Consider the following 15,492-nt stretch of genomic DNA (forward strand, 5'->3'; position numbering starts at 1 on the left):
TAGATATGTCTCCTAAGGCAAGGGAAACAAAAGCAAAAATAAACTATTGAGACTACACCAAAATAAAAAGCTTTTGCACAGCAAAAAACAAAACAAAACAAAAAACCATCAACGAACGAAAAGGCAACTTACTGATTGTGAGAAGTTATTTTCAAAGGATATATCTTATAAGGGGTTAATATCCAAAATATAAAAAGTTCTTATATAACTCAACATCAAAGGAAAAAAAAAAGACCTGATTAAAAAATGCACAGAGAACCTGAATATCATTTTCCCAAAGAAGACATCCAGATAGCCAAAAGACATGAGATGCTCAACATCACTCATAATCAGAGAAACGCAAGTTGAAACCACAGTGAGCTATCATCTTGCACCTGCCAGCATGGCTAAAAAAAAAAAACAAGGTAAAAGTATTGGTGAGGATGTGGAGAAAAAGGAGCCCTCTTGCATTGTTGTGGCAGCCACTGGGGAAAACAATATGGAGGCTCCCCAAAAAATAAAAAATGGAAATACCATATGATTCAGTAATTCCATTACTGAATATACACCCAAAGAAAATGAAAACACTAATCGGAAAAGACAGATGCACCCCTATATTTATTGCACCGTTACTTAGAGACAGATGCACCCCTATATTTATTGCACCATTACTTAGAGCAGCCAAGCAAACTGAGGCAAGTTGGTCAGGTTATTTCTAGAATTGTCTTCTTTACTTGTGTAGTCTCTATCTCCCCGACCAAGTTATCAACTCCCCGAGAGACTTCCTGTCTTCTTTATGCCCCTGTCTGTAGCACGGGGTGGGGTGGGGGTTGTAGAAAAGCAAGGGAAGTGGAAGAATTCTGCTTTGGAGGGTTTCAACAATTGTGGGCAACACCCTTTTTTTATTGGCTTTGGAAACCTGCCTCTGAGATCATTCCCTTTTTATGATGAGATGGTAATTTCCTATCTGTTATAGAAGCCCACACCTTGGTGAGAAGCCTAGGACTTTGTACACCTGCTAGGTGGGGAGAAGGTGGGTGGGGGCAGGTGAAGATGGGGAAGGCTCCTCTTCCGCGTGAGGCCTCTGGTGGAGTAGGGGCAGCGGGAGTCCAGTCCCCGTAGGGGAACTCACCTGCCAGACCTGCGGAGCAGTGCGGTGGGGGGAGCCAGGCTGGGCAAAGGTAAACAGGAAAAGAGAAACCACAGGGACAGAGGGCTGGGCCAGGTCAGAGGCTGCTGTGCCTTTAACTAGTCAGCCCATCCCTCCCAGGCTGGGCTTGGGGCACAGAGGAAGCAAGACCATGGTGGGGAAATTGCAGCCTGTGCTATGGACACTCTGTGCAGGTAAGTAGACCCCTCTCATGTCCAGCGCCCAGAGGGTGAGGGGGTGGGGTAAGACAAGGGGACTGATGGGGTGCCTGGGTGGCTCAGTGGGTTAAGCCTCTGCCTTCGGCTCAGGTCATGATCTCAGGGTCCTGGGATCGAGCCCCGCATCAGGCTCTCTGCTCAACGGGGAGCCTGCTTCCCCCTCTCTCTCTGCCTGTCTCTCTGCCTACTTGTAATCTCTGTCTGTTAAATAAATAAATAAAATCTTAAAAAAAAAAAAAAAAAAGACAAGGGGACTGAGTGCTGGCAGTCTCCCAGTGCCCCCCCCAGGGATGGTGGCCAGTGACACGGCCACATTCCCACTGGGCAGAATTACAGGTTCGGCTTTGCAGACCAGTCCCTGCACCACTCCCAGCAGAATGGTTTATATATGCATATTAATCAATAAAATTCCGGCCCATTTCTGAAAGGAATAATTCATAAATTCTCAAGACCGTAATTTCTGATCCCAGATCAGATCACAAGATCTGACACCAGATCTGACAACAGGTTTGCTACCTGGGATTTTAACCATTGCCTTAAAACTAGAGAAAAAGGCAATGGTAGAACTGATAACTTCTTTATCACATGTAGGGAAACCAAGGCAGAGACACTGCAACTTACTCTCATTCCCAGAGCAAGAGAAGACTCCAATCCTTCAAAAACTGAACTAGAAAGGCCCTTTCCAAAGGTCAAAGCTCTTCAGCCCTTCTGATGCTCTGGTCATTGAAAACTGGGAAGATGGGGAAGCCCTACAGAATAGAAATCAAGCATTTGGTGCTCTAATAATAAGTTAAATCTAAGTCAGGTGCTCTAATAGTTAAATCCAAATCAGGTGCTATGAAATAGCAAAGTCGTCGAGGGGGACCCGGGAGTGTTCTCGGGTTAAGACGGAGGCGCGCTGCTATTAAGGCTACTGGATGTAGGGAAGAGTGGAATGGAGAATGGAAGTAGAGAGACTGGGGAGGGGGATTTAAGGAGCATATTTAATTCAGTGTATTTGGCTAAGCTAGCAAATCCCATCAACCTGCAGTTTAGGAACTGTTGAAGGCTTCAGGGTTCTGGTAAGAATGAGGAGGAGGAAAGAGCTTTACCAGGAAAGTTAGGAGCCCCAAGGCCTGGGAAATAGGGGCAAGGAGGCTCTGATTCAGAGCTTGCATTTTAGCTCCGACAGCAAGCCCCGGGACCAGGTAGCCTGTCTGCCCAGTAGGCTCCACTCCTCCCGCCCTCAACACCTACCTTTGACTCATTAGGTGGAGGTGCTGGGGAAGGGCTGGGCTGAGTCTTAGAGGTGCACCTGGAAAAGATCCATCAGCTCAGTCTGACTCGAGCCCCACCAAGAGACCCAAATGACCGCGGGCAGAGATGCCGTCATGTGAACCTTTTTACTGAGCACCTAGTTTGTGCAGGTGTTTCAGGAGTGAGGACTGTGAAAGGACTGTAGCCCGAGGGCACGGCTCTCTGCCATCAGACCCAGGCAGTAAGGACACTTCGAGTCCCCGGGGGAGGGAGGCCGAAAGGAAACTGCCATCTTCCCGGGACCTGGCCAGGGACACTCTGATCCTTTCCTTCCCAGCTGGAAGTCTTACAGGAGATGCCTCCCTTGTATTTGCAGTTTGGCTGCAATCAGTGCACTTTTGGCCTGGGGAAAAGGCTAAAACAAAATGCTCCCCCAGCTTAGAATGAAAATGCTCCCCCAGCAGCCTTAACTCTGAATTGCCTGGAGCAGTACCTTTTCCCTCATCCTTTGAGAAGGCAAGTGACCCAGGGGTGAACTCCTTCAGGGGAACCAGTTCTTGGGCCTGTGTTCAGACTCCAGTGTGTTTTCTGCCCCCATCCCATTCCCTCCACCCTCCCAGGCTGCCCGGTCCAGACTCATGTGCCCACCACCATCGCCTCCACACCTTATGCTACGGTGAAGGGGCTGGAGCAGTGGGACAGGGGGAGCCTGGGTTGGTGGCAACGTCAGTGGCTAGCTCAGGGAACACGGACAATTTCCCAAATGCAAGTATCTGGGGACCAAACACCCACTGCCCCGCGCAAGTGAACAATGACGATGTTCAAAGGTCAAACCTAAGAGCGACTGGGTGGCCCTTCCCACCCCGTCTCAAGAGAGCACACAAAGAGAGGAGCAGGGGGATGAGGGAGGGCTTCCTGGAGGAGGTGGAGCTTGAGCTGGGTTCCAGAGGACCTACGGGCCTTTGCCCTTCTTCCTTTCTCCATCTGAACCTGCACAGTAACAACCTAGATTTTGCTGATGTCCCAGGCAGAGCGACACCTCGCTGATGAGTCACTAGGCCCCAGGACTCTACAGACTTTGGGAAGGCAGACGATATCACCTATGGAAGAGACCCCAACAAAAGGCAGTACATTAGAAAAATCTAAAAACAATACTGAACCCAACTGAGAATCAGCCTAACGATTCTAAACACTGTCAGAGACACAAACACAACAAGGCCCACCCTCATGGGACTAGAGGAAACCTTTCTGAAGGTTAAATTAGAAGAACTGAGGAAGGCACTGCTCTACACAGAGAAATAAAGGAATCCAACATCCCAAAATATACTAGATGAGAAAATACATTTTTTTTCTCTCCTATCTGAAGACATTCCATAAACCCATGGATGTTTGATCCATGGGTTGGGGGGGAGGCTTTTCTGGGGTCTAGGTGTCCAAGATCCCGAACTGAGGTGTTCCGCAGGTGATGCTGACCGGCGGGCTGCGTCTGAAGTTAGACACTAAAACTTGAAGTAAAGTAGGTGAAATCAACCATCACCTCTGCGGTGGATCCTCTGAGCGTGACCCGATTCAGTTTTGCGCCATCTGGCGGCTCCCCTGAGTTACTGTCCAGCGCCCGATTTGGTGACTCAACTCAGGGACCCAAGTGCGAGCATTCTCACACTTCCGTGTGTACAGAAGTCACCTGGGGATCTTATTACAATGCAGACTGATTCAGGAGGACAAGGCCTGAGAGTCTGCATGTCTGACAAGCTCCCAAGTGAGGCTGATGCTGATTTAGGGACTGCTGTTCAAGAAACAAGGCTCCAGGGAGGAACTGGTTTGTGGGCACAGGTGAGAGCTTCACCTTGCCTTTGTCCCCCAGTGCCATCCCCAGGCTTCCAGGAACCCAGCCAACCTGCTTACTGTGATGTTGGTCCCTGGGAGGCCTGGGGGAGAGGGTGCCTCGCTCAGCCTGTGCTTGTGCTCCTGGCCGCACTTGATCCTGCCAGCCCCACCTCCCTCCCTCTCTCCTTCCTGAAACTCTTCTGTCTGGCTCCTTGGACACACCTTCTCCAGGTTCTCCTCCTCCTCTGCCCACTAGGAAGTGTCAGAGGTCCTCACACCAAGACTCACTTCTGTTTTCACTCTGGATCCACATCCACAATCACATCTTTTGGTGATACCCATTTCCAACTGACTGACAATTTCTGTCTTCAAACCCAACCTTCCTCCTGAGCTACACACCCACAAATCCAACAGCCCAGCCCACAGGACCTCTCAGCTTTTTCTTCTTTTAAAAAATTTTTATTTATCTGTCAGAGAGAGAGAGAGAGACAGACAGAGACAGGCAGAAGCAGACTGCTGTGAGCAAAGAGTCTGACATGGGACTCAATCCCAGGACCCTGGGACCATGACCTGAGTCAAAGGCAGATGCTTAACCCACTGAACCATCCAGGCTTCCCATGACCTCTTAACTTCAATGTCTCAGAAGCACTGCAAACTCACAAGCTGAAAAGCAAACTCATAATCTTTTCCCCCTACCTGGGCTTTTCCAGTTGTCTCTGCATCATAATCAACTCCCATCCATCCCCAAATGAAAGCCAGAAACCTAGCGGTCATCTGTTACAGTGTTTCTTTCTTTCTTTTTTTTTTTTTTTTTTAAGATTTTAAAAAATTTATTTATTTGACAGAGATCACAAGCAGGCAGAAAGGTAGGCAGAGAGAGAGGAAGGGAAGCAGGCTCCCTGCTGAGCAGAGAGCCTGATGCAGGATCCCAGGACCTTGGGATCATGACCTGAGCCAAAGGCAGAGGCTTTAACCCACTGAGCCACCCAGGCACCCCTGTTATAGTGTTTCTACTGCTATGTAAGAAACTACCCTGAAACTGAAAATGAGAAAGCAATTTATTTCTCTCACAAATCTGCAATTTGTATGAGGCTTGGGAGGGACAGTGTGTCCTTGTTCTGGGCAGCATTGTCTGGGGTGACTTGCCTGGGGCTGGAAGCCCCACTTCCAACCAGCTCCTCTCTTCGTGGGCCTCTCTCCACGGGGAAGTTTGGGCATCTTCACGGCACGGCAGATGGTTTCTAAGAGCAAACATCTAAAGAGAGAAACTCGAAGCTGCCAGTTTCGTAAAGTCTAGGCCCAGATACTGACCCAGTGTCACTTCTACCATGTCTACTGGTCAGGAAGTCACAGAACCCAGACTCAAGGAAAGGGACATGAACTTCACTTCTTGATGAGAGGAGTTTCAAAGTATTCAGGGGCCATATTTTAGGATCCCCATGTCACCTGATACTTCTCCCTTAGCTACACATACATCACTGGGTCCTGACAGTTTTATCTCTTACATCTTTTAAATCTGTTCACTTTCCTCTTTCTCTGAGGCCGAGCTGACGTGTCCGCTTCTCCTGAGCTGTTTCCATAGCCTCTAACTGGCCTTGTGTTCTGCCCCTTCTATCTGTTCTCCACACTGGAGCCAGACGATCTTTAAAATAAAACTGTGGCCACGTCACCCCCCTGCTTAACACTCTTCGGTGATTTGCCACTAGCACTCGAACGAAGACTCAAATCGTAAGGACAGGTTCTCCTCAATTATACTAAAGTTCTATAAACCACTGAAGTGTTCCCCAAGCCCCAGTATTCCAGCACCCTGACTGATTCCCCATACCTTGGACAGTATAAAAATTCCGGTCAGATCACATATTTACTCCTTGGTTTGGAAAAATATTGTCAGCACCTCTATCTGTAGTATCCACGCCTTCCTCTTCTCCAGTCTGATCTTCCAAGGCCACGTCCCTTCCCTCCACTAACGCCCCAGGTCACCTGCAGCCCCACGGATTTCTTCCTCATAGGAACTGAGAGTCTCAACCACTTCTCTGGCGTCTGTTATGTCGCCATTTAACCTTTCACCCGCCCTGGGGCCTAGTTTTCCTAAACGACCTGGGGACAAGAACTACTGCTGCATAGTTTCCTTTTCTTCTTTTCTTTCTCTCTCTCCTTCTTTCAAGTACGGCAGTGACAGAACCAAGGCTCACAACACGTCTTGGATTTCCGCAGCCAGGTCATAACTTCCCGGTCCTCATTCCTCTCCGACTCTCCGCGCTCTCTCCTCAGCCCTGAGACTCCCTGTCGTCTGACTCGGGTGTCCTCCCTACTAAGCAGCCTCAGGTGCCCGTGCTGACCCGTGGGCTTCGACGCCGCCCGCGAAACAAAACGAGATCGCCGTCCCTGGTGATACAGGCGCTTCGGCCTGCTTCGCTGTTCTTCTCCACCCATGAAACCGAAATTACCCTTCGGGGCGGACAACTACACAAACAAGGCTTCTTCCCAGCCAGCAGTCCACCTCTCAGCCACCTTCCTCGTCGCCTCCTGGCGCCCATTTCCAGATGATCCTTCCTTTCCAAGAGGGCCGCCGTGGAGCGCAAGGCAGGCAGAGTGAGGCCCGGCCCGCAGGGACGCTGCTGCCTTGCTGGGGGCCAGATGACGATGGGCCCGAGGACAGGGGGCGCCTGAGGAGTGGGAAGGGCCGGAGAGGGGGACCTGTGCGGCACTAGGCCTAGCTGCTAGCACCACCACCCCCTTCCCTCAGGCCAGAGCCCACCTGCCCTCGTCCCCTCAACATCAGGGGCCGGAAGTGAATTTGCTTTTTCCTATCGGTGGGTTCTTCAGTTTTCTCCTGACATACTTACACAAAGAAAAACTGCCTTTCAAACTAATACGTACCTTTTTTTTTTTTTTTTTACACGCCGCTCCCCCCACTTTGATTCTTCTCTCATCTGATGCAAGAAAAAACCGCCATGTCTAGAACTGTTTCCAAGAAACCATCAATGCAGATGGCAGGAAAACACACACACACAACCCAAATTGTCCTCATGGCCAGTTAGACTTGGGCCCATCCCACATTTCCGGCCACACAGGCAGTGGGGTAATTCCGGAACTACACTGCAGGACAGCCTTGGCGGGGAGGCCGCAGCCGCACTGAGACAGGGCAGGTAGCGGACTGTCCTGAACCGCCGTGAGGAAATGGGCGCGCTCTCTGTGCTTTGCACGTATGTTTATTTGGAGTCTTAGTGGGGACGCTAAAGGATAGCATACAGGGACATACACACCCCAAACCACCTCCCTGGTGCTACCACTACAGACTGGCTTCTTTTACTTTCTGGAATGGTCCCCACCTTCTCCACGACCTGACCTGTGCAGAGTGCTCTTCTCTCTCCACCCACCTCTTCTCTGTTCACATGGCTCACTTCTGCCCATCCCCCACTGTCGGGTCACCTAGCCTTTCCCTAGGACAAGCGCTCCCCATCCTCAAATCTTTGGTTATATCCCGTCATCAAATGTGTAACTCTTGTTTTACATTTTTCTCTGGGATTCTTCATCCCAGTGGGACTCAGCCGGAAGACTGAATGCTATGAGAGCAGGGACTGTGTCTGTCTCTGCTTGTCATTTTCCCCTCAGAGTCTAGCACAGTGCCTGCAATGTGGGCGCCCAGCAGCCATTTGCTTTCTGGGTGTGAATGAATGAGAACCTACCCTTTTGAACCTCACGAGGCAGCAAGCTGGTTTGCTTCTAGTGTCTCCTAGCCGGCCTTTCTGCCTTTCCCTCTTTCTCTAGGCAATTTCAGCTTCTCTCCAAGGCACGACTTCCTAATCTCCTATGCTTCTATCAAAAATTACCCATTCTGAGTCCCTTTCTAGGGTGATGGATAAGAGGGACTAATTAGGGGAAACAGGTTTGTCCTGCTCAGGAAAGAGAGTCACTCCCACCCAGATAGCACTTGCATTTTAGTACCAGTCCCGTGGGGGTTTGAGTACTGAGGCGGTTGGTGGAAGATACTTGACTTGAAGGTTAGTAAAGAGAGTGGCCCCTCAAACGACTCCGTGTTGGCAATGCTCAGGTTTTATCCCTGTTTCCTCCCTGTCTCCTGAGCTTGTCCCTGCTCCCAGATCACCCTGTCCCTGGAGCAGCCCTCTCTGACCGGAGCACCCACTGTCACCCTTGAAACTGGCCTCCTTCCTGAGGTGCTTTTCTCCCCTCTGGCACCCAGGGACCTCTGGGCTGCTTCCTCCTTTTCTGCCTTGGGGACTCTGGGATGCCATAAACACCTGGCATGGGCAGCACGCCGTGACAGACAGATGCTTCCACTGAGGAACTTCTCTCTCTGCGCACGGGGAAACAGGTCCCACATGCTGTGAGCATACCTGGCCTTCCGCTGACCTGAGCCCTCCCCCCACACTCCCTTTCTCACCCAGGCCTGAGTCTTGCTCCTTCTGGCTTCTCTTCTCTTTTCAGTGTCTTCTTTCCTAGGAGCTCTTTCCCTATAATCCACAAGCCTGCCTAAGTCCCCGCATCCTCCAACCCAGAGGAGAGTCAAGAAACTTTTTCAAGGCCCCCTCTTCTCATTTCCACTTTTTCCTTTCCCTGTGCGAGGTGAGCACTCCCGTCTCTACTTGCTCAATTACCGCTTGATTTATCAGTCTGTAACATGGCTTTGTGATTATAAGAGCAATGCATGTTTATTCTAGAACATTTGAGAAATAAAAAATATACAAACAAGAAATCCATGCTCCCAGAAGATAAAAAGAATTTATCCATGCTCCCAGAATCCAGAGGTCACTGTTATTAATATTGTATTTTGGTATATTTGGTATATTTGCTTCTATATTTGGTATATTTTGGTATATTTGGTATATTTGCTTCTAGAATTCGCTATTTGTGATTAGGTGGAAGTGGGATGCTGTAGTGTAACTAACAGTTTTGCATCCTGCTTTATTTTCTTACACATACAAGTTCAATGTTGTGAACTGACTCCCTTGGGTGCAATTATCAAGTCCCACCTCCTTGATAAATCTTTCTCTTACAATCCTTCCTCTGGGTGGTGACACAGCCCCTCCCCCTCTTCCTCCTCCTACCTGTTACTTCCTTAACCCCTGCACTTAACACTGAATTAGGTAGGCTCCATTAGGCTGCGGACCAACGGTGACCTCCAACCGAGTGGGGAGTGTGCCCCAGGCCACTGAACCCACAAGGTTATATTAGAGCCCTCTGGAAACCTTGAGGTGAGAACTGGCAAAGAGAGGACACAAGAAAAACGTGGGACCCAGACCCTGCTAGAAGGAGCATACTGTCTGCTGAGAGGAGGAGGCCTGCTTGCACCAACCCACGGCAACGTGACCGTTTGTGGTGGCAAAGTTCCACTGGAAGCAGCTCTGAAAAGCTTCCAAACCTTGAAGCTGGGCCAGGCTGGTCCCCGTGATTTCTGCAAGGGAGGCTCATGAGCATGTCTCTGATCACTTTCCCTGTGCCTTGCTAGGAGGGGCCCAGCACTAGGACCTTAGGAACAATTCACTGAATTGATTGGAATTTACATATTGGAATAAACATCCCTGTAGAACTGAGTTCTAACCACCCAGGCCTCCACAGTCAGTCTGTGTGAACTGCCCCTCCCCAGCCAGGGGCCCAAGACTTTCTCAGCCAGAGCCCGGCAGGCAGGGACCCCTCTCGCCTCCGCACTTCCTCCCCGAGAATGTGGTTTCTCTGAGCAAATGGAATTGCCTAAGTGCCCGCATTACTGCCAGTCTCCCCAGGGTTCCCATAATGTGCTATGTAGGCCTCAAGCAACAACGCCATCAAGCACTTCATTATCCTCCTTGGATGTATTACTTTCTGGTTAGGTCTCTAGAGATGGTTTATTATCTTCTTAAACCTTCATTATTTACAAGCAGTAATCAAGGCTTCAGGCTGGGTCCCCCACATCACACATCCTTTTAGGGAAATTAAATGACTTCTCTTGTTTCCTTGGGGGGGGCATCTTGCCCCCTCTCTGGGGGCTCTTCTGACCCTTTATTTGATTTTTGGGGGGGTGGGCATTTTCTAGCAATCTGTAAGATAGTTCTTCAATAAGTTTCTCTGGTCGTGAGTCCTTCCCATCTTTTAAGCTTAAATTCTGTCACTCATGTATTTGCTGTCCAAGAGCCCTCCCTTGAGCATCTCCAATGTTAGGCCCTTTGTTGAGTCCTGGGGACATGGAGGTGAAGAAAACAGAGTCGCAGAGGAGAAAAATGAGACAACAGAGAGCGCGGGTGCGGGTCTTGCTTGCGGGTCGGGCTAGAGGTTGTCCTCGCTAAAATGCGGTCATCCAATCCTCACAACAATATTGTTTGGTTGTATCCTCATTTTCGAGCTGAGAAAACCGAGGCACAGAAAAGTTAATTAAGGTGGCCAAGGTCACACAGTTAGAAAAAGTAAGAATGAGGATGCCAGCCCAGGCAGCTTGGCCCCTGCCTTTGTGGTCTTGGCCACTCTGGTATGTCGTGTGATAAAGTTGCATGAGACTGAAGTCCTAGGAGGCAGGTACAGTGAGTAATATGCACTAGGACTGCTTGCGAGAGTCTGGGCATCTCCTCTGGGACAGTGACTGTGCACTAAACTTCTTCCTCAGCGAAGTGCTGTGGCGCCCGCAGATCCTGATTTCTTCCTGGAGGTGAAAAACAATCACTCTCCCAGTTCGTCTGTCCTTAGGGAGGTTAACACAACCCTGGACTATTCATTTGTAACCCCTTGTGGGGAATTAGCTGAGCATCAGATGGAGGCTCTTCTTCAATGGGAGAAGGGCTCAGCCTTGAGAAGAAGAGCAGGGGAATGAGGGTGAGAAAGGATCCTTCTGGAACACGAGGCACACACCTTTCAGGTGGCGGCAGGATGAGAGAGCTGCAGCTGTTCGGGGCAGGGTGGGCTCTGAACCACTACAAAGGAGATACCCAATGTAGTCCCACATAAGGAAGTGGAAAGGGAGGTAGTTGGAAGGTTCTAGAAGTGAACTTCTCTACTTCCTACTTGTCTAACCATAGATTAGATGTCCCATCTGGTACTTTTGTCACACCCACTGAGTAGGGAGGCAAAGATCCCACAGAAGAAAAAAAACAAGGGCCACAGTATCAAAAACATTTATATATATATATATATATATATATATATATATATATATATTTAAAAGGAACAAATCTCCCTTGACCCCACAAAACTCCCCACCCCCGTGTCCCTTTGGCAAAGGCTGCCCTCTTCTCCTCATCCCAGTTGCTCTTCCCAGGCTCCATCATCTCCACTCTGTGGAATCTGCTCGTGCCAAGGTCCCTCACCCCCTCCATGTTACAACATCCAGTGGTCATCTCTCAGTTCCCAGTTCCCTGAACCAACAGGTCGGCAGGTCACTGGAGTAGGTGACCCCCTTTGCTTTCATGAAACACTTTTCCTGCTTGGTCTCTGGCATCCACTTTTTCTGGGCTCTCTTCCCAGCCCTCTGGCCAGTTCTCCTTCTCCCTTGCTGGTTTCTTCTCAGTTTCTCCACCACCAAGCACTGGAGTGCCCCCATGGCTCCCTCCCAGAGGTCTTCCCCGTCTTTGTGCACTTCTCTGTCTTGCTCCCATCCTCTGGCCTTCAACGACCTCTCCAGGGAGCTATTGTCTCCTCAACACCTCTACTGGGTGTCTAATAAGCATCTCTAACTTCACATGTCCCACAGACAAACTCATGATCTTCCCTCTGAAACCTGCCCCCCTCAGACTTCATCATCTCCATAAATGACAATTCCATCCTTCCAGTTGTTTCGGTCAAATCCTGTATCTATCCTTGACTTCTCCTTTCCTCTAATATGTCAGGTCTAATCTGCAGTCAAATCTCGTCGGCTCTACTTTGTACATACATTCCGATTTGGATCACTCTTCCACCGCCACTACCCTGACCTGTACCCACGCCACCAAGAGCACGCACCTGTACAACTGGAATAACCTCTTGGCAGCTCATCCTGCTCCCACTCTGCTCCCCAGTCTCCTCACTTCCTTTCACCTCACTTCAGATGAGCCTTTAAAAATGTATGTCAAGTATATCCCCTCAGCTTAAATTCCTCCAAGGGCTTCCCACCTCTTCCAAAGAAAAATATAAAGTCCTAAATACGGGCTACAAGGCCCAACGTGACCTGAGATTTCTCTGCCTCTCTGCCTCATCTCTCCTCCTCCCTCCCCTCCTACCACATGGCTTCCTTGCTGTTCCTTCTCTTGGACCACACCTACTCCTGCCTCGAAAGTTCTCCTGAGAGGTAACCATGTGGCTTTCTGCCTCAATCATCTGTTGCTACAAACCAGATCACTCCAAACCTTAATGTCTTAAAACAACGCCAATATACATTTTCTCACGAATCTTCACTCTGGGTGGGCTCTGCAGAGATAGTGCACCCCTGCTTTCCCAGAAAACTGAGCGAGCCCATCCGCATGCTGAGAGTGGATGCGGGCTCTCCCAGGGAACCTCAGCTGAAGCTCTGTCCCAGATACCCGCGCGTAGTCTTTCTTTCCATGTGGCTGCCTCACTTTCTCACAGAAAGTTACTGGGTTCTCAGAGGGAGCATCTGCGGAGGACCAAGCAAAGCTTCTGGCCTCTTACAAGTTAGTATGAGAAGCCATAAGGTGTCACTCACACTGCTGTCCCAGTCCTACTCAGATTCAAGAGGAGGGGACACAGATGGAGGAGAGTCACCATCATGTGGAAAGATGAATAGACATGATGGGAGATACTGGTGTGGCCATACTGTTTTTCTCACCTTTTCCTGATAAACTTACGTAGAATGAGCTCACCAGGGAATACCCTCTCTCTCTTTACCTTGCTTTAAGCTTATTTCTAAAACTCCTTACCACATTTAAATGCTCCATAAAAACTTGTTAAGTGAATGACTAAATCATCACCACAACAAAAAAAGATGGCGAGGAATATTTATCAAGAACTTTCTATGTGACAGAGACTAAAAGAAGTATTTACACATAGTATCTCATTAAGTTCTCCTAGCAACTCTGGGAAGTATTTGTGTTCCTATTCTATGGACAAGAGAAGTTCACACAGCTGGGAAGAGGTGAAGCTGAGGTACAAAGCTGGGCTTTAGCTACCACACGATGCATTTAACTGTCTCCACCTCGGTCTTGGAGAAGAGCGGGTGTGTCACGGCCAAGATCACAGCTGCCGTGTGTCTAGCTGTGGCTGCTAGAGGAGAATGGCACTGGGCATTCCCTCAGAGGTCCTAAGGGCAAGGAGTGGCTATGCTGTGCCATTTACTTCTTCCCACTCCCCACTTTCTTTCCAGTCTGGGTGGCTGTCCGTGCCATCTCCGTGGAAACGCCCCAGGAGATTGTTCGGGCTGCCCGGGGAAAGAGCGTTACCCTTCCATGCACCTACCGCACGCCTGTCTCCAAACGAAATGGATTTATCCAATGGGACAAACTTCTAAGGACTCACTCGGTAAGGATCCTTAAAAAGTTGAGGGTATCGTGGAAATGAATCTTACCTGACCATGACCTCTTAGAGGACAAGCACTACAAGTCTTTCAGTAAATGCTAGAATAGACATTAGCAGCCTGGGGCGCCTGGGTGGCTCAGTCGTTAAGCATCTGGCTTTGGCTCAGGTCATGGTTTCAGGGTCCTGGGACTGAGCCCAGGCATCAGGCTCCCTGCTCAGTGGGGAGCCTGCTTCTCCCTCTCCCACTCCCCCTGCTCTTGTTCCCTCTCTTGCTGTCTCTCTGTCAAACAAATAAACAAAATCTTTAAAAAACAGAAACAAACATAAACATTAGCACCCAAGCTGGACTGGGTGAGCAGAGAGTAGTGAGTGTTAGACTCAGCAAGAGGCCTAAAATGCCACCTTTATTTTGTAAAAGTGACCTTCCCTAAAATATCCTTCTGCCGGTCAGTCTCGAGTTACCTAAATTGTATCATTTGAGACAGTCATTCCTTTTGATTAGCATAGAGCTCTCCTCGAGGCCAGATTTTATTTTCTAGCGTTTTGGGGTGTTTAAAAATTTCCTGTTTAGGTCCTTTTGGGGAATATAGAAGACTTTTTTTTTTTTTTTTAATTTGAAATGGGTAATACAGTCTCATGGTTCCAAAATGAAAACACCATCAAAAGCAAACATTGGGAAGTTTCATTCCCATCTTTGCCTCTATTTACTCTGATCCTTCTACTCCTCACCATTTCCACCAACTCCCCCATCCCCTCCCCCCATACACTACCCACCTGCAGGCAAGGCTGGTTTTCACCGGTACTGGTTGTTTGGGACCAGTCTCTATTCTGATTGGTTGTTAGATCTGCTGCAATTATTACGTATTTTGAATATAACTCTTGGCTAAGAGAACCAATTTATTTTCCTGTGTATCCTTTCATTGATTCTTTCTGCAAATTCAAGAAAATGTTAATGTGTTTTCTGTGTATGTGTGTGTTTCTATTTCCCCCTTTTTTACACAAAAAGTAGCATCTTCTAGGCACTGTTTTGCCCTCTTCACTTAACACAGCTGCTGAAGAGCTTTCTGTACCAGTTAGTAGAGAGCTCCCTCCTTCTTTCAGAGCTTTGTAGGAGTCCGTGGTGAGGAGACACTGTTAATATTTAACCAGCCCCATAATGACAGGCTCTTGGTATTCCCAGTCTTCCAATGACCAGGAATAACCATTTACATATGTCATTTTGTGTGTGGACAGGTATAACACTAGAATTGACCCCAGAAAGGGTCAATGCTCTTATAATTTCACAGAGACTACAAAACTACCTCCATAGGGAAGCGTTACGAGCTCCCCCCAGCAGAGCCTGAATTCTCATTTGTGTGCAAGAGTGTGTCTAAGTAACACACGCATCCGACTAACGATTAAGCAGTAACACTTACACACAGTGAAAGTAGGTCTACCCCATTCTCTGAACTCCCAGTCTCCTCTTCCTCTTACTAAAGGGAAGCATTTTTACGAGCTCTGGGGTGGCCTTCAATGCATGCTGTATGCATACATAAACATACATATGTATGTACCTACACATACATGAATAGGCATGTTTACATAGACCACACACATACTGTTCTGCACTTGGCTTTTCTTCTCATAATACATGTCATGAAGCTCTTT

At 48.8% G+C, this 15,492-nt stretch overlaps 2 protein-coding genes across 2 annotated transcripts in view; one reads left to right on the plus strand and one right to left on the minus strand.

Annotated features, from left to right (window-relative positions):
- DUSP27 (dual specificity phosphatase 27, atypical) overlaps positions 1–3,694 on the minus strand; it is a 45,383-nt gene extending 41,689 nt beyond the window's left edge. The window contains exons 1-2 of the mRNA XM_032317948.1: positions 3,540–3,694; positions 1,969–2,096 (exon numbers count right to left, since the gene is read on the minus strand). The gene's annotated coding sequence lies outside the window, so the exon portion shown is untranslated. The remainder of the gene's footprint in view (positions 1–1,968; positions 2,097–3,539) is intronic.
- GPA33 (glycoprotein A33) overlaps positions 1,086–15,492 on the plus strand; it is a 43,981-nt gene continuing 29,574 nt past the window's right edge. The window contains exons 1-2 of the mRNA XM_032317953.1: positions 1,086–1,323; positions 13,694–13,848. Coding sequence (XP_032173844.1) covers positions 1,281–1,323; positions 13,694–13,848 — 198 coding nt within the window. The 5' untranslated portion in view covers positions 1,086–1,280. The remainder of the gene's footprint in view (positions 1,324–13,693; positions 13,849–15,492) is intronic.

Source organism: Mustela erminea, chromosome 17 (assembly GCF_009829155.1).
Source record: "Mustela erminea isolate mMusErm1 chromosome 17, mMusErm1.Pri, whole genome shotgun sequence".
Lineage (NCBI taxonomy): Eukaryota > Metazoa > Chordata > Mammalia > Carnivora > Mustelidae > Mustela > Mustela erminea.